This window comes from Maylandia zebra, linkage group LG7 (assembly GCF_041146795.1).
Source record: "Maylandia zebra isolate NMK-2024a linkage group LG7, Mzebra_GT3a, whole genome shotgun sequence".
Taxonomy (NCBI): domain Eukaryota; kingdom Metazoa; phylum Chordata; class Actinopteri; order Cichliformes; family Cichlidae; genus Maylandia; species Maylandia zebra.
In genome coordinates this window covers 31,140,946-31,168,922 of record NC_135173.1, presented here as the reverse complement: position 1 = coordinate 31,168,922, position 27,977 = coordinate 31,140,946, and the positions used below count along the sequence as shown (strand labels likewise).

The 27,977-nt window shown below is 42.3% G+C and overlaps 1 protein-coding gene across 2 annotated transcripts in view; it reads right to left on the bottom strand.

The window, feature by feature from the left end:
- Positions 1 to 3,234: 3,234 nt before the first annotated feature.
- Positions 3,235 to 27,977, bottom strand: part of myo5b (myosin VB) — a 47,471-nt gene continuing 22,728 nt past the window's right edge. The window contains exons 10-40 of one of the 2 annotated variants that reach the window (XM_014409712.4): positions 27,676 to 27,941; positions 27,505 to 27,586; positions 27,279 to 27,419; positions 24,823 to 24,945; positions 24,072 to 24,155; positions 23,667 to 23,801; positions 23,495 to 23,592; positions 22,373 to 22,459; positions 21,979 to 22,090; positions 21,486 to 21,697; positions 21,070 to 21,226; positions 20,294 to 20,533; positions 19,093 to 19,329; positions 17,958 to 18,051; positions 16,781 to 16,911; positions 15,922 to 16,041; positions 15,444 to 15,578; positions 15,270 to 15,335; positions 14,896 to 15,153; positions 13,795 to 13,889; positions 12,357 to 12,434; positions 11,502 to 11,700; positions 11,312 to 11,405; positions 11,077 to 11,220; positions 10,522 to 10,673; positions 10,347 to 10,436; positions 10,111 to 10,261; positions 7,533 to 7,827; positions 6,468 to 6,642; positions 6,299 to 6,379; positions 3,235 to 5,071 (exon numbers count right to left, since the gene is read on the bottom strand). In XM_014409712.4, the coding sequence (XP_014265198.1) occupies positions 4,919 to 5,071; positions 6,299 to 6,379; positions 6,468 to 6,642; positions 7,533 to 7,827; positions 10,111 to 10,261; positions 10,347 to 10,436; positions 10,522 to 10,673; positions 11,077 to 11,220; positions 11,312 to 11,405; positions 11,502 to 11,700; positions 12,357 to 12,434; positions 13,795 to 13,889; positions 14,896 to 15,153; positions 15,270 to 15,335; positions 15,444 to 15,578; positions 15,922 to 16,041; positions 16,781 to 16,911; positions 17,958 to 18,051; positions 19,093 to 19,329; positions 20,294 to 20,533; positions 21,070 to 21,226; positions 21,486 to 21,697; positions 21,979 to 22,090; positions 22,373 to 22,459; positions 23,495 to 23,592; positions 23,667 to 23,801; positions 24,072 to 24,155; positions 24,823 to 24,945; positions 27,279 to 27,419; positions 27,505 to 27,586; positions 27,676 to 27,941 (4,485 nt within the window). In that variant the 3' untranslated portion in view covers positions 3,235 to 4,918. The remainder of the gene's footprint in view (positions 5,072 to 6,298; positions 6,380 to 6,467; positions 6,643 to 7,532; positions 7,828 to 10,110; positions 10,262 to 10,346; positions 10,437 to 10,521; positions 10,674 to 11,076; positions 11,221 to 11,311; positions 11,406 to 11,501; positions 11,701 to 12,356; positions 12,435 to 13,794; positions 13,890 to 14,895; positions 15,154 to 15,269; positions 15,336 to 15,443; positions 15,579 to 15,921; positions 16,042 to 16,780; positions 16,912 to 17,957; positions 18,052 to 19,092; positions 19,330 to 20,293; positions 20,534 to 21,069; positions 21,227 to 21,485; positions 21,698 to 21,978; positions 22,091 to 22,372; positions 22,460 to 23,494; positions 23,593 to 23,666; positions 23,802 to 24,071; positions 24,156 to 24,822; positions 24,946 to 27,278; positions 27,420 to 27,504; positions 27,587 to 27,675; positions 27,942 to 27,977) is intronic. The other variant, XM_014409714.4, reaches the window with a different exon arrangement.

The following is a 27,977-nucleotide window of genomic DNA, read 5'->3' as shown; positions in this document are numbered from 1 at the left end:
ATCTTATTACAGAACCCGTCAGCATCAGCTGAATATTCTGGGACAACTTGGAATAGAAAGTAAAGACTTCAATCTCTCTGAAATCTTTGCATTCAGTCCCATTTATCAGTAGGCTTGTAATTACATTTCCCTGATGTCTACTTTTCTCCAGCTTACTAAAATATGATGATTTTTTTTCACCTGCCTCAGTCCATTTGACTCTCAATCTAAAAAGCAACCTGGGCCTCCTCAAGGCAAAGATCATCTAATTTAGTCTGTACCTCCATCAGTTTATTTTTCTCCTGCATGTTCCGTTTTTCTTTACTACAACACTGAGCTATTTCCCAAAGTAAATTACTTTCATAGTCGTGTTTTTTCCCATTTAGTTCTTTGCAGAATTTTATAGTAAATTCTCTGATCCTGAATTTAACAAATATCTTCATTAGGTTTAAACCACAGATAACTCTTAACTCCAGGATTCACATGTCTCTAAATGTCTATGAAATTATTATCACAAGCAAAGTTCACAGCAATGTTATTCTGCTGCCTCCTTCCTAAGCGAGGAGGCCATCTGTCCATCCATTCATCTGGTCTCATGTTCCAGTCTCCTCATACTACAGTATAATCTGTGGGGTACATAACTTTAAACTCTCAAATCACATTTGTTAAGTTTTCCAATAGACTTTTGACCTCATTATTGTGACTATAATGATTTTTGACAATTAGAAATAAACCTTTACTCTTCAAAACTATTTTTGGGTGATGTCTATGCTTTTCTGTGTAGTTCCTGATGCTCAGAACTTAAACTGCACTGTTTGAAATGGTTTATTTTGCTGCACATGCTGATTTTTTGCAAATTGTGCACAATAATATTTATTTTCATTTTTGCTGCAGTTTACAAAAATTAGTGTATCTCGAAAATGAAACTATGAAGACACTCAAAATAAATTTCCTGTGGTTGGAAATTTTGTGCAACTTGTTTTGAGGGATAAACCTCCAAAATTTCTGTAACAAAAATAATCTGTAAAAACAACATAAAAATAACAATTTTCATTTTCTTTGTAGTTTATTGCGTTTTTTAGAATTTTATGTAGTTACTATGGACTTAATGTATACATATTATAAAAAGTTAGGATAGAGCGGTTGTATTGATGAATAGGAACTTGAAATGCTCTAAAAAATACAGCATGTAAAAATGCAAAGGCTCTGGTGGACTTGTTCTCAGGGCGGCTGAAGTTAAACAGGACACAACTGGTGCGTTTGTTGAGGAGACTGTTGTAAGTTATGCACTCTTAGAACAGACGTGTCAGATTTGACACAACAAGCTTGGTTTTAAAATGTTAAAATAAATGCTTATTATTTTAACACGTCCATTATACATGTGTGGATTATGATGACTTTCCACACACAGTGAATGAATGGTTAAAGCAGCAGTGGGACAGTCACAGTAAAAGCTGCAGGTAACTGATGATAAATAAAGTGCAGGCTCAGTTCTCCAGGTAGAGGAAAATGGTTTGAAACTCTTGTTGCAGTTTCAAGATGGAGTTTGTTTCAATGGCTTTTTTCCCAGCTTTTATAATATTATATTTGGTTTTTGTCAAGCTGTAAAATAAAGAAGAAGAAACCAAAACTAAAGACACTTCCTCTAGTTTTATATTTAACTTTAAGTGCATATTATTATTTTGGGTAGTTTCCAGTTTTTTAAAATTCAGTTTAAATTCTGTTGCACAATTGTTTAGTTTTGTTTTAGGTCATTATGATAAAACCTGAACAAACTAAAGATGGTGAATATATTTTATTAAATACGACTGTTTAATTAAAAATATTCACTCTTTTGCCCGACAGTGACACAGTGCTTTATTAAGCCTGCAGTCACAGTGTGTGTGTAAGAGTGTGAAACAGATCAGTGGGCGTCCTGTGAAGCTTTGAGCCACCTGAGCGACAGGTAAACCACGGACGACCTCGCAGGCCGACAGCTGGCACAACTGACAGCGAGCTGCTGTGGGAAGCAAACCAAACCCTCGTTCACAGAGCTGCTCTTCTTCTTCTCTGCCAACAGTCAGTGCAGACTGTGGGGACATTTTTATAGTATTTATTCACTTAGAGATCAGAAACATTAGAGAACGTTGTAGTTTTAATTCAGGGTGATAAATCTTATTTTCCTTCAACACCAGTGACGTGTCGAGCACCAAAGTGCCTCATCGTCAGACTGTGTTTGAAAACTGGGTTTGATTTTTCTCCAGTTTGAAGAAACTTTGTGATTGTTGAAGATGAATATGATGAAATTTGATTCTTAAGGTTGAAGAATAAGTTATTTGAGGATAACGTTAAGTTAAATGCACTGAACGGGTTTATTAATGAGGTTTCATTTTAGTCATGTTTATACTTTGCAGGTTCATTTTATATTCAGTGTTTTTCATTCTGACTAATTCAGAAAGTATTTTTGGAAGAACACATCAGGTGAAGCATTTGTGATGCTCAAATCTCTGTGTTGGTTCAGTTGTTTGACCAGTTTGTAGCTTTTCTGCAACACTTTAAGGTAAACATTTTTTCAGAAATCAGACACCAGGCAAGTATGTGCAGACATGTGCTGCTCTCAGATGTTTGGAATCACTTGTAAAGAATTTTTCTTACTTTAATATTTTCTCTGAAGACAGCACACTGAGAAGTTTCTTTGGCTGCTTTAGACATGAAAGATTAATGAACTGACATCAGGCTGCTTTTGTGTCTCTTGTTTGGGGAAATAATCCAGATTAAATTTGCATTTAATCACCATTTCATTGGATTTTGATTGAAAATTAAAAATAACAGAAATGTCCCTGAAATGTTTGTAATTTGTAAAAGTTCTCTGCACATTAAAAACCTGTCAGACTTTCATTTTTAGTGATGAGCTTATTGCTGTGACTGCAGTATTGAAGTCTGAACTGAAGTTTACACCTAAGCCTACAAAGTGCATTTAGCAGTTTCATATTCTCAAACATTTTGTTTTTAATTTATGCTTCAGCAGTTTCAGACTGGCACTATAAGCAGTGAGACCTCAACAAACACACCTGTAAACATGCTCCAGCTGTGACTTTGGGGCAGAAACAAGGGGCTCTGCTCTCTGAATGATCAGAGCAGCTACAAGTGTGTAAACTTGGTTAAACTCCCATCAGCTTCAGCTAAACTGTGGAAATAACGTTTATATTTTTGCCAGAAATGTTTCAATAAGAAATTTCATTTCATAAACAAAGAAGACGCTAACAGAACATCAGCAAGACTTCAATTCCAAAATATATTCTTTGAGTTACAGTGATTGACTCCGTTTCATCCAGACTCAAACATCTGAAACTGAAGAGCTTTACTGCAGAATAAAACCAAACCTTCAGTTACGTGTGAAGTCAGCACAAAAACATCCAGTTTACGGTTTTTGTCTTATGAATGACCTGAATTATTAAACTTGTGCACAGCAGGTTTGCAGTGAAACTCTTCACATGTTAAACTTCATTTTATTACATTTGCACTTCATAAAAAGATGAAGATGAACGGCATCCAACAGAACATCATCAGCGTAGAATGGCACGTGGGTTTGGAGGAAAAGGAAAAATGTGAGGGTGTGATGGTTTGCAGTGTTATCTTGTGCATGGTTAGTATTTTACCTAGTAGTGTTTCCACGTGTGGTGCAAAAGAGAGAAACAGAAGAACAGAAACAGTAAAAAAAAATAACTTCCCACAGAAATAAACGACATTACAGAGAGACGAAGTGGAAGTCCTGCACAGACTCTGAGAGGAGATCAGAAAAAGTGTTGATTTGCGTTTTACAGGCTGCTCTGCACCAGCTGAGTGAACAACAAGGTTTTCCAGAAGCCAGGGGGAGAACAACCTACCTGCTCTTTAGCTCATTAACTGCTATCACACTGCCAGCAGCTGTTATTAAAAACTACACCGTCGCATTTTCATCGCTTCATTTATTCGTCTACATTTGAACATCTTTCTGTCTTTAAATGCAAAAAAAAAACAAGATTCACGTCTCTGCACCAGCCAACCTGAATAACCCTGACGTGTCCCAGCGGTTAGTTTCATCTTAAACATTTGCTTTCGTTTGCAGCATTATTTTATCATTTTGTTTTTTTAATTGGCCAAACGATCACAGGAAGACAGATCTGATAACTTCTGATACTTTCTTCTGACACGTTTGGGATCCTCCACAGCTGACTGTGTATTAGGAGCAGCTGAGAGTCACATGATGACACATGACTGGAGGAGCAGGAGCAAATATGAGATTAAATAACTGTTAACAGCTTAGTTTTAGTTTAGTGTAATTTTAGTGTTTAAAGGTGTCGTTATATCAGTACAGAAGCAGATAATCAGCCTTTTAATGCTACTGAATAACTAAATAAATAAATACGACCCACAACCTTCAAGGCTCAAAGGAAGTAAAGAGTCTACAGAAATCAACATGTTACTGCTGACACAGCCAACCAATCTCATGCAATTTTGACTGATTAAGCCTGAACTTTTAAATGCTGAATATTGTCAGTTATTCGGGTCGCTGATCTTTGTCTGCATTTTAAATCTTCAGAAACCTTCACGCACATCTAAAAAATCTTGTTTTTCTTCTGAGTCTAAATGATCCCTCTGAACCTTCCTCCTGACCTTCTTCATCCTTCTGCAAACCTTTCTGCTCCTGTTAGATTCTGTGTTTCTTTATCTACTCAAACAGCAGCACAGTTTACTGTCAGAGAAGAACAACTGTGATGTGGACTCCACAGACTGGACTTCTGCAGGTTTTTTTCAGAAACGTGGAGGATTTACTTCAGAGAGACGTGAGGAGATGAACTTGTTCGGCAGAAAGGCAGACGTGCTGCTCTCAGGAAGACATGGAGACAGAAACAATGATCAATAAGAGGTGTCAGGCAGCAGACGCTGCTGGGAAACAGTCAGATTAATTGGCAGGTCATCAGACTCTGACGAGGAAGTCGATGTTAAGCGAGGCAGGAATGTGCAGCATCTCCAGGCTGAGGGCAGACGGCGAGTAAGGGAAGAGGACCGGGAAAGTGTGTTTGGTATCCAAAAGAAGCTGAGGAGGGTCATTCCTCTCCTGAAGGCGATTCTGGACACACAGAGACAGAGAGAAGTCAAACATGAGGCTGACATCACTGGTCCCATAGAGGCAAAGTATTCATACAAAAAACCTAAAAAGAACAGACATCAGAAACCCGTTTATATTTCATGCTTTTGCTGTGTAATGTTGCACACAGCTGAAATGACTGAATGCAGACAAACAGAAACCTTCTAGTTTCTGGAGGCCGTGGCTCCTGCTTACTTTCCTGCTCCAGGACAATTTGTGACCTGGATTCATGAACTTTGTTCTACTACTGCCGTGTTACCGGCAGCAGTAGAACCAAGGCAGCTGAAAGCAATTCAGCTGTTTATAGTTGTGCAACCTTTAACCTCCTAAGACCCGAACTCTTTCATGGCATGATTTTTAATTTCTCTTTGTCATTTTGGCTGATTGGGACCTGATGAAAGTAAAAACAAAGAATTACCAGATTTATTTATTTATTTATTTTTACCAGATTTTTGTTTCTGAGAAAAATGAGATAGAACAGTGGCAGTATAATGTCCTCATAAGTGGATATCAGGACCTTGTGGAGCAAGATTTGGTCTAGACAACCCAAAATGTGCAGTCCACGTATGTGGACGCCCGGTCCTAGGAGGTTAAATTTGCTCTTAACGCCAAACAGTTTCAGTTTATCCGAAGACAGCAACATGGTTTTTCGCAGAATTTACATTATTGGATATGTTTACGCATGTATGTATGTTACGTATGTTTACACTTGCCTCATCAGACCGACCGTGGGCATTTTATAGGATTCGTGTAAGATATCAGATTTTCCTGAAAACTGCTGGGAGCTCCTGGTTTTGTTTAGCAATGCAGGGTTTTCCCAAATATCTACATTGGATGTGGGCAGTACAAAGTTAAAGAGACACTTTGGTGGTGTTTAAAAAAAAAAAAAAGGCTCTGTATGAGCACCTCTGCTTTTACTTCTGTTTTCTACCAAAGTGAACTATTTCCAAAGCAGAATAAGAAGCACAGAAGCAAAAATAATTCTGCAGTTCTGTTTTTAAATGACCTGATTGGTTCAGATCTTCAGATTTGGCACCAGCAGCATGAGGTGTTAAATTTTCTAACATCACATCTGTAAACGGATCTGACATTCAGATTCCACCTTTTATGCTTCAAAATTTTACATTTGTTCTTTTCATGTCCCAGAGGAATCCTCCCTCTGGTGTTTGGTAGAGGTATAAGCAGCTAAACCGTCTGTGTGATTCACACCTGAATGTTTCTGATGAAGGACACAGTGACTCGTTCTTCAAACTCGTTCAGAGGCGTGTAGAGGTTCAGGATTTTCACGATCTGCAGGAGACAGCAGGTTAACATCCTGTCATTATCTGATCGGGAGTGTTATCGATCGCCTGCTCGGGTTAAGATGAGCTGAGCGTACCTGCTGCATGGTGAGCGCGGTGCACAGCGCACAGATGGCCTCGGCGTCCTGCGACGTTTTCTTCTTGACCTGCAGCAGCTGTGCAGCCTGAATGATCGGCTCCAGAGTAGCTGCAGCTTTACTCTGATACAAGTTATTTCCTCTGAGCCACTCCTCCAACTGACTGGTGTTGTACCTGTGTACACACACACACACACACACACACACACACACACACACACACACACACACACTCTTCAAAGTGAGGGTTGGGGTTGATGGGAGACCCACAGAGTTCAGGCATACAAGGTTTTGGCGATGTGACGTTAAAGCCAACCTCCATCTCTCTGTGCGATCTTTCTCCTGAATCTGAACACTAACAACAAACCAGCACATTATGTAACAAGTTATGGTCAATGCTCTTCTTCTACCAGTGCTTCTTTGATTTCTTGTTCTTTCTTGTCGCCCCAGAAAAATCCAGATTATTATTGTAATAATTTCACTTCTTAAGTTTTTTAAATTATTATTTTGGACAGAGCGCAACCTAAAACTCAATTTAAGCTTTCATGATATGAATAGAATAGAAAATCATCATAAACTTGATGATGTTCTATTCCAGCCTTTCTATTCAACTGACAGTCATGTTGGATTGAGGTGATGTGTTTTTGTGTACTGCATGAAAAAGCCAAAAAGGGCAGCCTGTAGTGATGGAACAGCTGGCTGAGCTCAGCGAGCTGTGAGTTAACTTGTGACCTGTTTGGGATTATTGTTAGGTTTGTTGATAAAAATGAGTCATTAACCACAGCTGAAGCTATCTGCACCATTCATCTCTAGAACTTGTAACTAACGAGGGAAGAACTTCAAAGACGAACTGAGCTCACTGACGTTTTTCTTTAGTTCATTTAACTTGCACAGAAATTTTCACTGGATTCTAATTCAATGAAATACCTGCAATATAAAGTATAAAGACAAAATTATAAAATATATATGGTACATAGTTCACAGATTTTAGTAAATTTGTTTTGCATTGTAATGGAGTACAAACTATAAAGTTGAGCTTGTGGGTGTCGGCTGCAGGTTTAGTACCTGAGCTGCATGCCGGTGCTCCAGGAGCAGACATCCTTGCGCAGCAACAGGTTGTTAAGGGTAACAGCGTTGATGCAGTGGAAGAGCTGCCGGACCGCCTGACCTATGATCTCAGGGTCCAGACCGTGGTCTCGCATGATGTTGTGGAACTGCCCCAGCTGCTTGATCAGGGCCTGCAGGGTGTAGCTGGTGGGGCCGTCGGCGTCCATGTCCATGCTGGACGAACGGTTCCTGTAGCCCATCGGCTTCACGCCTGCCAGGCTGGGGATGCTCTCGCTCTCCAACATGGCCGACACTGGATGGCAAAACAGAAACCAGAAAAGGAGTTCAGACATACAAAGAAGAACGTTTATAGAACAGATGGGAAGGTACAGACCTACACCAGTTACACAGCAACAAAATGATCTAGAAAAACACACAGGATGGTGCTATACAGACTTAGTTCCTCCAACGCTTGTTGTTTTGTTCTCCAGTCACTTTGTGGTTTTGGCTTTTCTCCATTTAGACTCCAGAGTTTTCAGATCTTCAATGAGGTTGCAGCTCCAGGTATGTTGAGGCAGTCTTGAGCAGCACTTTGCTGCCGAAGTTGCTCACTTTGATCTAAACCATGAATCCATGTTTGCTGTTAGCTACTTCAATTCAGTTTTACTTTGCTCACTCCAAGAACATCCAGCTGATTGTGGTTGAATTCCTGCAGCAGCTCAGAGACTCTTTTGCTTTGGTGGAGGGTATGCATTCGCCAAAAAAAAAAAAAAAACCCTTCAAAACTCATCTTTCTTCAAGCTCTGGACCGTGTCTTAGGTTTAGTCTTCGATTTGACCCTAACTCATCTGTCCACTGATAACCGTCCTGCAGCTCTGAGGGGATTTTTTTAGCCTGCCTTTACTCTGTTCGACTTAAAGACTTCTGGTAGATAAAAATACCTTTAATAACGATGAAGTTCACACTGACCACAGCTCTGTGGTTGCTGTGGTAACCACTGTGCACAGTCCAATAGCAGAAAGTCACATGATGACTCATATGGGGACGAAATGAGTCAGCTGCTACCTCAGAGTGACGTAGTTTCTGAAAAAAATTCCCCAAACTCAACGAAAACTCAAACCAACACAAAACAGGAGAAGAGTGGGACTAGAAGATTTCACCATGGGGTTGTTGTGATAACCTGCTTCTTCCTCATGTTATGACACTTGACCAAACACTACAAATGACCGCATTTATCATTTAGTTTAGCATCTAAATAATGCTTCGGTTCCGTTTCGTGCTGCTCTCATTACACAATGATGGTTTTGCTGGACGGTAAACCCCATTTTATTTTTCTGTATAATTGTAACAGGACTTCTTGGGCGGCCCTCAGCTCCTTTGATGATGCGGTTACAGCAGTGAGTTAAAATAAGTAGTTCAGCTCTGAATTGAGAACACAGAAATGTTTCCTTGGACAGAATTCGGTTTGGTTGCACTATCAACCTTTGCATTAATGTTTTGGCTGACAGCAGATGAAACAGCAGCTACTAGTGTGGCTCATATCTAAAATGTCACTGCAACAGAGAGCAATGATCTGTGAAAGCCAAACATCTTTGACAGCCACTCACTGACACGCTGCATGTTTTAGAAGACTGAAAGTGATGTCTGCAGATTCGGGTTGTGGTTAAGTCACTGAGTTTTTCATATTTAACAACAGAGATGAGGCTTAATGACACAGCTGTCCTTGTCATCATTTTATCCTGTTGGCTCCAGAAGTCTTTATTTTCACTTCTTTTTCATTTACCACCAGACTTCTGTCCATCTGGTTTAAACACACTAACGGATGGTTTTGTCAGCTGTTTTCAGCACAAACATGTTTGTGTTTCTCATAAAGGGACTCGGGAGGAAAGTACCTCTTTCCCCACAAATGACTCTATACCCACTTCTGTCGGTATGTCAAGCAGCTGACTTTCTCAAGGAACAGAGTTACATCACCTGAACACACAGTCAGCAAAGTCCAGCATGTTTTCATTTTGTCAACGACTCACGCAGAAATTAAAATGCAATTTTCCCTTTTAAACGTGCACAATTTTACAACCCTGGTGAAAGAAAAAAAAGGTCAAACAATATATTACTAGCTTCCACATCCTTAAAGAAAACAAACGCAGGGTTTTCAGATTAAAGATTAAAATTCTCACAGACAGGTTAAACATCCCAAACATGTAGTAGAAAAATGTGAAATAACTCTTCAAGAATTTTGTAAATGAATCTGCTGCAACAGGAGAAAGGCCATATCTCGAACAGTTTCTAATCTCTTTCTACTGGCTGGATATTTATCCTTCTAGAAATCTGACTGATGAATGCAACTCATATTGTCCAGGACATTTGACCATCCAGCAAGAGAGGAGCTTTGCAAAGTTTTCTATAAGGTCCCGAGCTCTTTATTTTTAACTATGCTGAAATAACACACCAAGCTGAACGAGAGGCACCAATTAGAAAACCACATAAATATTTCTTTAAGCAAAATATAACCAATGCATCATGTGCATTTATGCATCTTGCAATTAAATGCATCAAACCATAAAATTCTCCTTTTTGGTGTTTCAGGCAAACTCACCGATCATGGGTTGAATGATGCCTTCTGCCACTTTGATGAGTTGCTGGTAGATCTGGATGGAGAGATCGCTCAACACCTGTCTGTACTCAGCCAGGTCAAAGTTCTTCAGACAGTGCTCGTTCTGTTTGGACGTGTTCTGTGTCATAAATGCCTGATGAAGAAGATGTCAGGATGTGAGAGTGGTTAATCGCTGCTTCTGTCTGCTCATTCATTACAGATATCGATCAGGTCCTCACCTCCTCACCGCTGTATTGCTTCAGACAGTGAAGCAGTCGGCTGGTGTTGGCCAACCAGAAGGATGTCATCTCAAAGTCATCGTTGTTCTTCTGCAGAATGAATAAAAGGACTTTCAAAATAAAAGAACCTGTGTGTGGAATCAGACAGGTGGGCTGTGTGTGCAGTAGCACCAACCTTGAGGACCTTCTTGATTGCGTTGATGGTGGAGGTAAGCAGAGACTCCACCTTCTGGTCATCATTGATGTAGTCAGCGTGGCGGATGCACATGAAGAGGATGTAAGCTGGCAGACAGGGCACCGTACCAGACACGTTGTTGGGGCGGATGTCTGAAATCACATGCAATGGGTGAAACAACTCTGGTTTTATTATCCTGAGGACATGCATCCTGCTGTTCGTCTTGTCATCACATATTTTCAACTTCACCTCCAGCTCAACTTTAGTGACAGTAAAGCCGTCACTGTGAGGGACGTTGGGGAGCTACAGAAACAGCTGGAAACCAGACAGCTTCTTGTGTTGCTTTTTCTAACTACCAAATGCCTGATTTAATAAATATTTAAGTTAGAATATTTGTTCAGAGCTTCCGTTCTAACTTCTGAAAGCTGTGGGAGAAATCTTATCCAGCATGCGGTTTGAACAAACGCAGTCTGAGGTGGATGGGAATACCTCACCCACAATATGAAACCTCATGTAAGATAGAAAAACCACATGAAGCTGGGGCGATGTTCTTACCATTGATCAGGGTCTTGACCAGCAGCGCCTCGTTCTCCTTGTTGTACTCCAGCATCCCCTCAAAGTCCTTCTCCTTCCTCTGGACGGTCACCTGACGTATCAGCTCAGGTTTGGACCTGCTGCTCTGAGCTGCTGCTTGAGCAGCTGAAAAACAGACACATGGACACACACACACACACTTAGCCTCTGACCATCAGGTGCAGCTCTACAGAGCAGCTTCCTGTTCTCCTGTTACCTTCCAGCTCCTGGACCTTCTTCATGTAGATCTTGAGCTGCTTCTTCAGCTTCCTCTCGTTCTTCTCCAGCTTCTCCACCAGCTCTTTGAGATCCTGCAGGAAGACACAGAGCAGCGTCAGAAAACGGAAAACAGAAAACAGGAATCAGGAAGGGAGTCCGGCAGCAGCGGCTGCTGCAGTATTGCTCACCAGGTTGTCATTGGTGAGCCGCGTGATCTCCTGCTGGACGCTGTACTCCACCTGAGCCTCTGGAGACAGAGACATCATGTAGCTGAGCTTTTCCTGCTTATCCTCGATGTCACCCTTCAGCAGCTCGATCTGAGTGTGAAGGGCCTCCAGCTCGTCTTTGTGCTGCCTGGACTGAGTCTGCAGCTGAGCCTCCAGCAGCCTGGCAGGACCGGGAGGACCAGAGTGTTACTGACAGACACCGAAAACAACAAAACACCAAAACAAACAAAAAAACAAACAAAAACACAGCAAAACACCGCACAGACAGATCAGTGGTGATACAGCCAATGTGTGAAACATCCTCTGAGGGCTAAGACACATTTTCATTAACCTTCCCATGAAGTAACATCACACTGAAGGTTCATGATGAAGGTTTACTTTGTTTGTTTTATTTTAGAAGTAATAATTTTATGATTTTTGCTCTAAAAGTTGCTGAGTCAGCACTGACACGTGAATGTGTGACTCACTGAGTTAATACTGATGTTTGTGTATTTTAAATTAATGGTGTCCTCTTCTTCAGGCTGCATAAATATTAAACTGCATATGATTCATCAGCAACTCTCAAACATATAAAGAGAATATTGAGGATAATCGTCGCCTTAAGCTGAACCATCACAGCTGCTTTCTGGGCTCATAAACAAACTTCAAATCCAGATTGAGTTCACATGGCGGATTTTACTTAGGAGCTGAGAGCATCCTCATATTTCACACACTGGGTGTAGAAGCGGCCCTTCACGAACAGACTGAGGTCCAGAACATTACAGAGATGATTTTTTTTGAAATGAAAGGAAGCAGAGGAAATGAGCAAACAGAAACCTGGCCACTTGTTTGAGGCCCTGGTAAGCCAAGCCCAGCTCTCCATCTTCATTCAGGTAACACCAGTCCTGATGGTTACTGGTGTCCAGCAGCAGCAGGCAGAGGACACAGAGAAGCAGATAAAAGCAGCATGTGAGGAGCAACGCAGCGAACAGAGAGGAGGGAGAGCAGCAGAAAGGTTAGTCGCTACATAAACAAGAGAAAAACCACAACTTCAGCTGCTGCCACTAAAACACTGTTAGAGCTACACTCGTTATTTGTGATGATCACAGCCCTGTGTTTTGGTGGATCCTATGAAAAAGGAACGGCACAAAGGTGTTTTATTTTAACCCAAATCACAATCACTTCTGTGGGACTGATTTTGGGGTTTTTTTGCACTTTGAAAATGTAACACGTGCACACGAGGAGATATCAGACCAAAGACTGAAATCAAAAATGGGGAAATTCATTTCTAGAAACACAACTGAACAGATTTGATGTGACTAAGCGAGATGAAGTGCAGTGAGACGGTGCTGGTTCAGGAGTGTCTATGATGTCTTCTGAAGCTACATTTCTCCTATATTGGCTTCCCCTCATTGGCTCCCTGTTTAATCCAAAACTCAATATTGCTCACATACAAGGTTTTAAATAATCAGGCCCCATCTTATCTTAATGACCTTGTAGTACCATTAGAGCACCTCGCTCTCACACTGCAGGCTTACTTGTTGTTGCTAGAGTATTTAACAGTTTTCCTCTTCAATGGAACCAACTTCCATAGAAGAGCTCAGATCAGCAGTGATCATGCTCGACATGAAGTCAGATCAGTTTTGTTTTCTCGGAGTTTGTGAAATTTCAAGTTGTCAGAACAACCGTCCTTCTAGAGACAGCAGGGGAGCCGGATGTGGCCCAGATGTGCAGAAGGAGCCGAATTTAAACCAGCTGTTGGTTATTTTGTTTGTTGTCTTCTTTTGTTTGTTTCTGTTTTGTGGTTTTGTTTCTGTGTTCAGAGGTAAGGAGCTACCCGCTGATCGTTATGTAGGTTTGGGAAAAGCCTCAAAGTCTTGTGAGACTCTCAAACTGGACATTAAAAATGAGTAGAGACTGAAAATGTGTGAAGGAAACAGAAATGTGATCTGTTGAAGCTTCAGCGCAGCTGACAGAAGTGAATGACACGAAGTCTGCGACAGACAGTCCTCGTGTCCGGCAATCTGTCGCTCTGAAATCTGATTTAAAGTCTCAGAAAGTTTCAATTAGCAGGATCATTCATTAGAGAAGAAAAGAAGGATTTTTTAATCAAATACTTGAGAACAGCCAGAGCAAAGTACAAAGAGTGCATTCAAAGCCTTTTGTGTCAACAACTAAAGAGGAGATCAGCTGACGTGACCTGTATGGAGGATCTCTTCTGCCCAAATACCTCACTGTGGTAAAGCTGGCTGGTTTCGGTTCTTTAGTCACTTACTTTTTGGACTCACACAGTCCATGGTAAGCTTTGAGCGCCTCCTCTTTGTCCACAGGCTCTTTGCTGTTGTTCACCACAGGAGTAGAATCAGTTTCCTGCTCAGACACAGAAAGAGCATGTCACATCACCAAACAACAGCTCACTGACCTCATTTTAATATCACTCTAACACACAGACAGTTGGCACATGAACACGATAAATTCATATACATCCTCAGCCCTCTGACTCATCCACTGCACTGCAGACTGTGCGTTTATCTGAAAGCAGTGGCAGCAGGTGAAAGACTTCATCAAGAAAAATGTCTAAAGCAGAATCCAGCCCGTTGCTGCAGCCTCGTGGGAAGTGTTCACATTTTCAATCACTGAGCCAACTGTTACTGAGCCTAATGATCGGTAATATTATAACATAACCTCACTTCATAAATAAAAGTCTTAAAATCCCCCCTTTGAGCTGAAACTCCATTTTCTGTTGGAATCGGGCTGGACAGCGCTTCCCATCGAACCTTGAGGCCGCAAAGCCTGTTTATACTCATGTCTGTATGTGGAAGTAGGTCGAACAGTGGCAGTGAGTACACCGCTGTGCAATATGAGTTAAATATCAAATGATTCAATATTGCATCACTTTGCAGTGACCGCATTACTTTTGAACAAGGAGGAAATAAGCAGATTTCCACCTCTGTGAAGCTGAAAATCCTCTTCTATTACTACCTAAGGGCAAACCACAAGGTTTGTCTTTGTTGTAATAGTAATAATAAAGATAATGATAGTTTCCTTTAAAAGAACCTTCTGTCACAAAAATCGTATTCTTTGACAAGAGATGACCGTGTATGAGAGCTGTAATCACAAACAGAAACACCACAGAAAGAAATTGTCTTGGCTGCCTTTTAAAATGCTTAAACTGACCTCGCAGCCAAAGCTTATTTCACTTTTCTAGACATGCAGACACGCTGCCAACACAAAGCTGAGCTTCTACACTGATAATGTGTTTTACCAGAGAGAACACGTGAAGCTTTGCTCCACCTATAGTGTGTGGGGTAGCATGATGAATAACAAATACAAATCTGGCCTCCTCATAAGGATTAGAACTTTGTTAATGCGATACCGTTGTGTTCAGGCTCAGGATATTCTCGTTCTTCTCCTGCAGCTGGGCCGCGCTCACAATCTGCGTCCTGAGGATGAGGACTTCCTCCTTGCGAGCATCCAACTCCTCATTGGCTGATTTAAGCTGGCTCAGCAGCAGGTTGTAGCTGTCCTGTAGCTCATTGGATGAGCTGTTCTGTGAGGCTCGCTCAGCGACCGTCTTCCTCAGCTCATTCAAGTCGTTCTTCAGTTTCTTGTTCTCTGATTCCAGCTCTTGCCTCTGCAGAGACACAAAGTTCACCGTTTAAGTTTTAGATGTTGATTTGTTACACACTAGCTTCATCTGAAAGGACAGAGAAGAAGTCCTGATGCCATGAAATGGTTTCAGTTTTGTACCTTGAGATTATTGTAGGCCAGATCAGCCGTCTCCTGCTCAGAAGTGGAGGGCCTTGACTGAGAGCCCTAAAATGAAGGAAGCACAAAGAAAAATATCAGAACCTGATTCATTTCCTGCAGATAAAAACTCAGAGGAAACAGCCGAGCCCCTCTGATAAATCCTTGCTCAGTCACCTTTCGCTTGGCCAGCTCCTCCATCTTCTCCACTGTGAGCTGCAGTTTCTTCCTCTCCTGCTCCAGCTCTCGGACTCTCTTCTGCAGCTTCATGAATAGACTAATATCCATAGCGGCCTTGTCTATCCCCATCTCCTGCAGACCAGCATGATCAGAGCTAGCATTTAACACACATCTCTGAACACTGAATCATCCAATTGTACTCTTCATGAAGTGACTCAGATTTAAAACCAATGTTTTTCTTTCATTCAGATCACATCAGCTTAAAAGAATAACTGGATATCCTGCAGCAACACGTTTGAACAAACTTGCATGCACTTCTGGAGAATCTATAATCACACTTCACCCACATCATTACTGATTTAAATCCTGTTAGTTAAACGTCACTGTGTTGAACGCCCTCTATTTTTCCTTCTCTGGCTCTTTACTTGTGTGATCTGATGCCTGCTCTGTGCAGACAAAGTACAAACTGACTCACGTCCACCAGCTGAATGGAGTCCTCGGTGTCTCCAATCTCTGAGGTGGAGACAGACGGGTAATTAGAGTCCGACTCCAGGCTGCTCTGATTGGACGGATTCCTCGTGTGGCCAGGCTGGAACTGCAGGATGACAGGAGGAAGAAAGTCACCACAGATGTACTAAAGTCGCTGATATAAAAGGGGAAAATATAGACTGAAGGTCTAGGAAGAAAAACTAGAATAAACCATAAACTTTTAGAAAACTTCAGAAGTTCTCAGATATAAAAATTCTGTGAACATCTGAGTTCAGATGCTGTGACGATTGTGTCGTAGAGCTGTAGGTTTTTAAGTCTGTTTCAACTCTAACCTTTCCCGATGCCTTCATCCTTCTGGTACTAACAGTTTTCTTACTGATAAGATCAGACTGCAAAGGACACCTTGATTCGTTTATCCACTACATCTGTGCAGGGATCAACCTTACAGTGTTCTCATTGCAATTTAACACTTTTACTTAACAAAATATTTTTTCTTTTCATAATGGTGTTATTAGAGTGTTCTCATGAAGCCTTTAGGTCCCAGGATATTTTTCTGAATGAAACAAAAACTGAATATGATCAGTTAGATCTCCACAGATGTGAGCACCGAACTGAACAACATCCAGCTCTCTGCTTCAAACACACTCGGAAGAACTGTGAAATATCAGCCTTTTTTTTGTTTGAAAGAAAGAAAAAGATATTTTCACTTCTCCTAATTCAGAACTCTAAACCAGAGAATGACTAAAGGACTGCACCATGACCTGGAGTTCATTGTTGCCCTCCAAATATAAACGTCAGTGTGTGAGTGTGTTTGTGATGACGTCTCTCTGAGGTCAGGAGGTCACCTTGTTGAGCGACATCTCCTCCTTCAGGTTGTCATATCTCTGCTCCAGCCTGGAGAACTCTTTGAGGAGGTTCTGGTAGCGCTCCCTCTCCTTATCCAGCTCCGACTGCAGAGACACACTGCTCACTTCCTCTGAAACACACACACATCCATCAATGAACGGCAGCTTTCAGTGAGTAAAGCTGTAAACTCTTCACAGCCTGCTTCACTTCAAAAGAAGCTAAAAAAAAAGTTCCCAAACATGAAGGTGCTAAATTCACGTCGATGATAAAGCTCTGAACTGTAACTGAATGTTCTAATTGTGCTTGCTTTAAGTTCTATAAATGCTCCATAAGAAGATGCACTTAAACACTTTCCATTTAAAACCAGGAAGGAAAAGTCCATCACCAGGACACAGCAGGTCCATCACGAGAACACGCTGAGCTGTAGAGCTTCCTGTGGTTTCAGCAGTAATCGCTCCACTTGGATAAAAACAAACAAAACTAAATAACTAAGTAAATAAATTTGATGCGTCTCCAGTCTGGTTTGTTTTTCCTGCACTGCTCGCTGCCACCAGGCTGAAAGAACTCATTTAGTGAAAGTACGAATGGAAATAAACTGTGAAGACTGTTTGATTGAAGTGTGTGTGTGTGTGTGTGTGTGTGTGTCCGTCCGTGTGTGTGTGTGTGTGTGTAATTATACATCTTTGTGAGGACCAAAAATGTGACTGTTACTATACTTGTCGTGTCGGGCATTTTTGAGACTCAAAATGTGGTTTTAGTCTCAGGGTTACAGTTAAGTTTAGGCTAACCATAACCTGGGTTAGTCATTCATTTTTTGATGGTTAGGGAAAGAATTTTTGTCAATTAGATGTCCTCACTAAGACTTACAAGGCAAGTTGTGTGTGTGTGTGTGTTATAGTCATCTTTTAGTCTCTGAAACTTTTCGATTTTATTCTGCTTCCAGTCGGACTTTCTGACTGAATTCACCTTCGTTCCTACTTCCTGTTTCCATTGGCCACTGAGAAGCAAGCCTGCAGGAAGGCATCAATAAATCATTGTTCTCAGCTTAAAGACAGTCACAGAGGAAAAGTGACTCACTCGGTCTGACTCGTGTTTCCTGTTGCAGACAGAGAGACTCTTGTGTGAGTGTGTCGCTTGCACACATCTTAATCCAGGTGTGTTTTCCAGGTAACCTACCTTCTGTGCTCTTTGAGTGCTGCAGGATGCGTCGGTTCATTTCCTCCTTCTCGCTCTTCAGCAGGGAGTTTTCTCTCTCCAGCTCATCCACCCTCTGAAACACACACACACACACACACGTCGCTGTGTGCCGGTTTTACAACAGTAACACTGAATCAGTTTAAACACCTCTGATGAGTCAAAGCTGGAACAGCGAGCACACTGAAATCCCACCAAGGAAACTTTTCTGCAGTGAATACTTTTACTTTTAATACTCGAAGTAATATTTTCTGATCATATTCATATAATTTGACTTTCACTGCAGGACATTTTCTTGATGAGAGTATTTTTACTGTGCAGTATGAGCACTTTTACTGCAGCAAAGCCTCTGAATTCAAAATCCTGCTCCTCACATACAAGGTCTTAAATAATCAGGCCCCATCTTATCTTAATGACCTTGTAGTACCATATCACCCTATTAGAGCACTTCGCTCTCGCTCTGCAGACCTACTTGTTGTTCCTAGAGTATTTAAAAGTAGAATGGGAGGCAGAGCCTTCAGTTTTCAGGCTCCTCTTCTGTGGAACCAGCTTCCAGTTTGGATTCAGGAGACAGACACTATCTCTACTTTTAAGATTAGGCTTAAAACTTTCCTTTTTGCTAAAGCATATAGTTAGGGCTGGACCAGGTGACCCTGAATCCTCCCTTAGTTATGCTGCAATAGACGTAGGCTGCCGGGGGATTCCCATGATGCATTGAGTTTTTCCTTTCCAGTCACCTTTCTCACTCACTATGTATTAATAGACCTCTCTGCATTGAATCATATCTGTTATTAACCTCTGTCTCTCTTCCACAGCATGTCTTTATCCTGTCTTCCTTCTCTCACCCCAACCGGTCGCAGCAGATGGCCGCCCCTCCCTGAGCCTGGTTCTGCCGGAGGTTTCTTCCTGTTAAAAGGGAGTTTTTCCTTCCCACTGTTGCCAAAGTGCTTGCTCATAGGGGGTCATATGATTGTTGGGTTTTTCTCTGTATCTATGAAGCGCCTTGAGGCGACTTATGTTGTGATTTGGCGCTATATAAATAAAACTGAATTGAATTGAATTGAAAATAGCCTGACAGGACGTGTGCTGTGTCTGTCGGTCTGTCTCCCTCGCCCACCTGTGTGAGGTCCATCTTCTCGTTGATATGCTCCTCCTCCATCTTGTTCCTCAGGGCATGCGCCTCCTCCAGCTCCTTCCTCAAGTGCTCCAGCTCTTCCTCCAGCGACCTCACCTGGCCTCCGTCCTCCTGCTCACTGCGCAGCAGCTCCAGCTGCTTCTGCAGCTTGTTCACTTCTGAGCCCAGCGAGGTGTTTACCGTCTGTAGCTGCTCGTTCTGAGTGCGGAGCTCTTTGGACTGAAGCAGGTGAAGCAGCAGTGAGGTTATCATGAACATCACAGCCTTTGTTACAAAGTAATGTGCACTGGTCCAATACTTCATCATAACTCATATTTATTGTTGCTAATCAACGACTTAGACCTGGATCGTTATATCCTATTCATCAACATGTTCGCTGCACACAGGAGCTCACACGTGATGATTATTAAAGGATTATAGTAGAAAAAGAAAAATAATTGTATTTAACAGACTTTTCTCCTGTGTGCTGATTTTAGATTAAATTATTTAATAAGCTCTTTACCCAAAATAACTTCACTGGAATCATGTGAATCTACTTCTGCTCATCTTTTTGCATAGTTTTAAAACATGATTCAGAGCATCTGACATTAGTCCGCATGACTGTTCACAGACAAAAAAAAATAAAAGTAAAAAGCATTTTAAAGCAGTATCACTGCACAGGAGAGGACATGAGTGGAAACATTATGTTCGAGTTGTTTGGAGAAACGCTGTCTGTGTGTAGTCACGTAAACATAACGTCACAGATCGACTCTGATCTATAGGTTTAATTAAACAGGTGCAGTTTGTGAACTTGCACCTACACTTGCTTGTCACTAGGGGGAGATGTGGTGTACTCTGATATACTGTCCACTGAAGACACTTAACAGATCTTAGAGGAAGCTGGTGTTGGGTGGGACAGTTCAAAGTCTTATAAAAACCCACTTTTGTATCATCAATACACATTTCTGTTTATCTACCATCTCTTCACTCCGACGACCTAAACTAAAATGACCTTTATGCACCCCATGTTCACATTATTACAGAAGCAGCGTGGACACCAACTCCTGAAGCTGCTGCTCAGCTAAACCTTTAGAAGACTGAATATTATCAAATAGGACGACCTCCATTTTAATACAACTCGGCATGTTTTATTGTGTGTAATTAACAGACTAGCTTCAGAATAAAAACACGCTTGGTGGCGTACCTGGTCGTCCATTTTCCTCTGCAGCTGAACGATCTTGTTCTCCATGCCCGTGTTGAGCTTCTTCAGGTGCTCGGCAGAGCGAGCTTCGATCTTCAGCTGCTTCAGCTGCCGTTTGGCGTGCATGCGTCTGAAGGCGCACTGGATGGTGATGGCGGCGTTGCGTGCTCGTCTAAACTGCTTCCTCTGCATCCAGCCGCGTACATTCTTCTGGATGATCATCGCCTTGTGATGCAGCAGGAACTGTAGAAGCAGATGTAGGAGATGGTTGGAGGACTAACAGCACGCACAGACACACAAATCCATTCACTCAGAGCGTCCGCCTGACCACATTCCTCCTCTAACTTTGTTTCCAGTTTAATGAGACATCAAAAACTGAGCCGCTTCTTCCCAAAGAATCGGCTTTAAGACTCGAAGTTCATACAGAGTAAAGAACGGGACAGAAAGTCCAACGATTACATAACAAACACAGAAATTTATGAACACATGTCCCAGCTCCATTCAGGGGTTTCCTGTAAAGAGGAACTTCTCTTTCATCCACAGCTGCTTCATGAGGCACTTAAAAGCTGCATGTTTAACACTTAACATCCATGTTTGTAAGAGCAGATTTTCATATTTCTGCTCACGGCTTCATGAAAACTTCAGTAAAGTTAGACTCAGTGTTTAATGAAGCTGTTTTTATTTTATGCAGATTTCTGTCTCTGTGCTTGTTTATTTGCTTTTTTTTTTAACACTGCAGTTTTGTCGCTGCTAACACTGAGCAGTGATGGCGGCTGTACCTCTTGGTAAATCCTGCGGGTGAACATCCCTTTGGCGTACGCCTGGATGGTGACCACTGCGCGTCTCACTCTCAGAAACTCGCGTCTCTCTCTCACCATGCGGCACTGCTTCTGACAGATGATGGCCGCTCGTGTCTGACGCAGGAAGTCAGCGTACCTGCAGGACGAACATTCATTAACATCACTACATGATTCGCTGCAATGTGACCTTAAACATGGCGGCGGTGAAGTTTCAATTTCTGATTGGCTGACACAAAGAACTTGAAAATAAAGAAGCATGGATTAATTTGATCTTTACACAGTAAATTAAAACAGTTTAATTCTGGATGATCATTAATTATATCGGCTGATTGAAGTTTAGCTCATTTTCTAGCCTCTTCACTGAATCACTCACAGAGTTCCTGGTGTGGGCTCACCTGCGGGCCATGTATCCTCGGCCGTATCTCTGCAGAGTGACGGCCATCTTGCGGATCTTGCGGTATCGGATCCTCTGCAACCAGCCTCGAACCGTCTTCTGGATCTTGATGCAGGCCGAGCGGAACCTGTCAGTCCGGAGCTTCTCCAAGTACGCAACCTGACCCGCTCGGAAGAAGATCTTTGTCTTTCCAAACTGGAACATGTCAGGCTCCTGAAAGACGGATTTAAACGAGGGTGAGGCCGATTAAAGTAATTACCAAATAAATAAATAAATGTGTGAGACATGTGGAAGCACACACGAAAGAATCCCTCTACATGAAATGCAGACAAGTTTAATGACATTTTCGTTAAAGTTGACCTAAAAATTTGGTGTGCAAAATGTGAATAAAAGCTTTACAAAGAACAAATTATCAAGCGTTGAAACAGAAAGTTTATGTTATATTTAAACTTACAGGCTCATTTTTATTTAGGTAGAAGTAATGTGTTTCCCACCTTGATCAGCGTCTCCAGCAGGTTTTTACACACCAGCTTCTTGTCTGCTGTCGTCATGTCTGATTTCTTCATCAGGACTCGATACCTGTTGAAGAAATCTGGGTACGTCCACCTGGAGGAGCGACACACGACACATGCGGGCATCAGTTCTGTGAACTGTGATTTCACTTCACGTCGTGTTGGTTAAACTGTCAAAAACAAGAGTTCTGTTTCTCGTTCGCATGACTGGTTATTAGATTTCAGATCATTATGGCGGCACAGACTTCTCCTCAGGCCTCGAGGAAATGGAGCAGACAGACAAGCAGAGAGCTGCTGGATTTTCCTACCGCTCTGACCATGAAACTTAAACCAGGTGAGGGGTCACATGATTGAATGACAGCTGAGCTGGACTCACCTGGACGGATACCCGGCCGCGCTGATCCGGATCGTCTCCAGGACTCCACAGGCTCTGAGTTGCTGCACCGCTCGCCGCGAGTCAAACCTGCAAAACAAGAAACGCGTCAACCCCCCCAAAACAGAACGATTTTAAGTCCCGCAGCCCAAACTCTTCCTCTCACCTCATCCTCTTCATCGGGACGGCAGCAGAGTCAGCTCACAGCAGACTGAGTGAGTTGGTCAGCTGAGAGCCGAGTGGGAGTCAGACATGTGACTGAGGCGCTTTATTTAATTTCCCCGCGCTGACACAGAGCGGTTTGTGCTGAGCAGCATCAGCAGACACAAACACGATGACAGCTGACAACTGAACTTAGCTGAAAATGTTCACAGAAATGTGATTGTTTTCAGAAAAATAATAATAACACGGCTGTTTGTAGTCGGTCTGAATCCTAAAAATGAATCCTGTCTTTACTCAAATATAAACCAACATCGGCACAGTGCACAGAAGAACCTATTTTAAGATTAAGTGGAGAGGATTAACAGACTGCTACTACTTCTTCATCATCTACTATTACTACTACTTCTAGTAACAATAATAAGAATCTTTTGATGTAAACTATGCAGCATTAAGTTTGCGAATTAATTTGAACTGATGGACATCTTTTAAGTAAATTTGCATGTTTATTGTGAGGCACACGTGTTGTTCCTGGTGTGTTTGTGACTTGTAGGAAAACGTGCTTTAGGGGGAATCCCTTTGGTGTAAACATTCTGCGGCGCTGCTCGCTGTGACGGCCGTTAGTGAAACATTTATTTTTGAAGTGAGCTGTTGTGGAAGAATGCGGCTCGCTGCGTTTGGAGAGAGAGGAGCAGTTTGGCTACTGGTTTGGTTCAGGCTGTTTTTTGGGTTTGTTTTTTTTTTGCTTGAATAAATAAGAATTTAGTTGGAAGTGGATCCTGTTTGAGCAGGTCGATGTTCTCACGCCCATGCAGAACCTGTTCGTCATGACCTCTGTGATATCAGACCTGCTCGTCCTGTTGGGCTGCGCCACAATGAACTCGTCAGCATTTTGAACTGACTCAGCGTGTACAACCTCAGATCACTTCCTTTGATTCAAATAGAAAACGAGACGAGCTGACTCACGAGAAGGCCTCTTTGAAGTCGTTGGGTTTGATGCAGCGCACGTAGTGAGGAGTCGTAGCATTCAGGGTGTCCATGAGCAGATGCAGAGACGTCCGGAACTAAAAAACACAGAAATGTGTGAGAACAGCAGCAGGAAGCACCACAATGCTCCTGAAAGTCCTGCAGAGCTCACCTGATGCCCCACCGTCTTCCTGTGCTCTTTGTTCGGAGCTTTGGGAACCGTCTTCAGCGCTCGGACATTCACTCTGGCAGACTTTGCAGGGGTCACGTCGTCTTTGTCACTAAACAGGTCGGCGACGAGCTGAAACTGAGGGGAAGAAAAAAAAAGAAAAGGAGGTCAAAGAAATGTGACATGCATAATCTTAAGATTCAGGTTCACCAGTTCATCAGAAACAAGCAAATTGAATTCCTGCTACACTAACAAACCCAGATAAAGGTCAAATAAACCAGCAGGAAGGACAAAATGATCATTTGTCATCACAAATTACAAAAATGTGCAAAATGTGCAGCTTAAACAGATGACGCGGAGCTGGAGTCTCTGATCTCACAGGAAGAAAGTCCTGGTTCTGGTTCGTACCTGGCTGGCCTTCAGGATGTTGATCTGCTCCTCGTAGACGGTGTCTCTGTTCTTTTCCAGGAAGCCATCACACTGATACTCCACCTGCAGAGAGGGCAAGCTGAGCGTCAACCATCAGATGAAGATAAGCAGATGGACTCAGACTGTAAACTCACAAACAAACGCAAAACGCATATCTAGATATTTCATAGTGATCATGATCAAGGCTTTATTTAGTCATTCTAAGCTTGACTGTAAGTGTGAAAGGAGACCTGCCCAGGGTGTATGCTGTCATGTATTTTAAAATACACCCTATTAGCCAAAAGGACCTTAATACGATTTCTCCAATTCTAGATCTGTCCAAGTGATGTAAATATGAAACTTTTCAATGTTTTTATAATGTGATAAACAGCTGGACCACAGCCTGAGGAGACTGTTTAAGGAATCCGCGTTCCTGTGAAGTGAAACCCTGAGGACATGAGAAGGACTCTTTTTAATACCCTCTGCAGGGGGTGAATGTCCTCGGCTTTAATCTGTCAGTGGAGACAACTCTGCCTTCAGATGATCACTTTCATTCATTTCCGCCCCCAGACTCTGGAAACTTTAAAGCTGACCTATTCTGCTTATTTTCAGCTCAGTTTTTCACTCTCGCTGACATCCTGTGAAGTTCTGTAAAACCAGTAAAAAGATCGGGTTTCCTCTGAGAGTACAGTGTTTGGATACTCAAACTCTGAACCTCATCAAACAGCTGGTGGAGGAGTCCTTGGCTCACCTTATCAGCGAAGTGTATGATAATGAAGGAGATGTTGGACATGCGAGGTTTCTGGAAGTGAGCGCTGCTGGAGTGCTTATTGTAGAGCTTCTGGGCCCAGTTCTGATCCGTCCCCTTTGGCACCTGAAACACAAACAGATTACACAACAGCTCATGGAGGAGATCTATTCAGGCTACCTGAGCGCTGAATTACACATTTACTTCCTCCTCCAGTGCTGTCCCACATTATCATCATAACTTCAAAGACAGAGAGAGGATGAATAAATCATCAGCTCTGATCTGAGAGATTTACACCAGATAAACACACAGATAAGCACCAGAGAGGTGCAAGAAAGTGCAGCACTCAGCAGAGTTTCCGACACTCAGTCTAAACACGGCAGCAGCTCGGGAAAACTGGAGCAGACATGAACCCCATTTCATCACAGGCCTAAGAGTTAGGGCCCGAGGATCATCAAACTCTAAATATTACAGGAAAGTTCTCCATCTTACATTTTCCACACAACCCATTAAAAAGGACAAAGTGTTTGCAAGCGCTCAAAAAAATAAGGCAAGAATAAGATTATAAGCAGATGTCTCACGTCTGTGGAAAAACGTTGTTTTTATGAGTGATGAGCTCAAACTTTCAATCTAAACAAAGCATATTTGATACATGAAACTAAGTTTCCGATTCCAGGACACGAAAATGAAGCCAGCATTGACGCCAAAAACCGCACATCCTCCAGTGTCCACTGGAGGCTCCAAAAGTGAACAGAAATCAACAGTTTTGATCGCTACGACTTATTTTTTAATAATAATAATAATAATAATAATAATAATAATAGATTGCATTTATATAACTTTTTTTCGAGACACTCAAAGCGCTTTACAATGCCACTATTCATTTACTCTCACATTCACACACTGGTGGAGGCAAACCACAGTTGTAGCCACAGCTGCCCTGGGGCAGACTGACAGAAGCGAGGCTGCCATTTCACACCATCGGCCCCTCTGGCCATCACCAGTAGCTGGTAGGTGAAGTGTCTTGCCCAAGGACACAACGACCGAGACTGTCCGAGCCGGGGCTCGAACCGGCAACCTTCAGATTACAAGGCGAACTGCCAACTCTTGAGTCACGATCGCCCTTTTTCTCCTTCACAACAACTTTACAGGGAAATGGATGGGTGGAAATGGTTGGTTCATTTATAACTCACCTGTTTAAAGTTTGCACTATTAAACGCTGTCTGTAGTCGTTAGCTGTCTGTTATTCTTCACCTCAGCTAAATAGTCTCTGAACTGGACCTCTGGATTGTTTTTGTGCTGTTGGAGAGTTTTTGAAGAAGTTTGAACTCTTTATCGCTCTAGCACAAATGGTAACAGAGTTACGGTGACTTAAAGAGCCTGTATAAAACAGGCCAGCTACCAGGTGACGGTTTAAAAATAATTATCGGATCATTAATATGTAAGGAAGTCTGAAATTTAGTTCATGTGAGCGTAGCTCTAGGATTTCATTATTTACCGGCATTTGTGGATGCAACAACCAAGCTAGCAAGCTAGCTAGCATTAGCTTATAACTTAACATTTCCTTCTGGCTCCAAAAACCCGTTAATAGTGCCTTAATCCCCACGAGGTATCGAAACGGCATGTTTCACAAAAGTGCTTAGTGTAAAATGCTGGATGGATAAACATTTTCTCAGCTTAATGAAGAAAATACTGAAATTCTTGTTTGTGCTCCGGAAAAGCATACAGCTCTAATACTGGACCCCTTGGTCCATTAGCCTTTTATGCCAAGTCTTCCATCAGGAATCCTCAGGGTAAATTTTGACTCTGGTTTTACTTCAGATGGTCACGTTCAGTCATTCATGTTTTTATCACTTAGTACTACTACTTCCACTACAATATGTCCTAAGTAGTATTATCTCACAAGCAAAACTGGAAACTGTTATTCATGCTTTTGTTTTTTCAAGGTTGGATTACTTTAACTCATTATTCACCTGCTTAAACAAAGCATCACTGGAACATCTGCAGACTGTACAGAACACTGCTGCCAGACTTCTGACCAAACCACCAAAGTTTTGTCACGTCACACTGCTACTCGTCCAGCTCCAAAGTACGCGTCAAGATCTTGGTTCTCACTTATAGGCCTCTGAATGGTCAAGCACCAGCATACATCAAATAACTTTTACACCTGTATGTCTGTATGTATGTATGACTCTGGAAGGCTCTCCCCTTTAGTTTGAGTCTGCAGACTCTATTGAGCTTGCTAAAAAGCAAAGCAAAAAACCCATCTTTTTAAAATGGTTACTTTTTTTTTGTTCAGCATCCAAAGACAACTTTGAAGGTTTTCCTTGATTCCATCCTTTAGTAGAGTCAACACAGCAGTTTTGCGTTCTTTTTGTGTTATAGTTTTATTGGTTTTGAAGAAAAGAACTTTAATGTCAAAATCACAAAAATATAATGTGTGTAACGGTCAGTCTTACTTTACACTCCTCGTCCAGCAGGTCCAGGATGCCGAGCCGAGCCTCGATCAGGTCGATACACGGCTGGTTATCAGCAAAATCGATCAGAGTCCAGGGGATCTGCTCCTTCATGTACTCCTCCTGCTCCAGCTTGAACACATGCTGAGGACGTAGGAGGATAACAGTTTGAATCAGTGAAATCCTGAGAGGTGTGGCAATTTACATTAAAGTTCATCAGAAAACTCACAGAGTTGAACTGCTGCTGGAGTTTCTCGTTGGCATAGTTGATGCAGAACTGCTCAAAGCTGTTCACCTCAAACGTCTCAAACCTGATGAAAAACCACAGACACCTTCTTATCCAGGTCAACAAAACAAACAACAGCAGGTGAAGCAGGTGGTTAGACGCAGGGCTTCGTACCCATAGATGTCAAGGACTCCGATGAAGGAGTGCTGCTTGGTGGACGTCTGCAGAGAAAGGTTAATGTGCTCTACGATCCAGTCGAACATGCGGGCGTAGATGTGCTTGGCGAGGGCGTCGCGGGCGTTGGTCGCCTGCTTGGTGGACATGGTCTTCACGTACGTCTCGGAGGTGGTGGCAAGCTTCCTGTGGCAGAGCCAGTGCTCCATCTGCTGCAGCTCCACACCCAGCAGGTTGCAGAAGTGCTGCAGGTGGACGTCCTTCCTCTGAAACACGAACAGAGTCAAAGTCAGAGCGTCGAT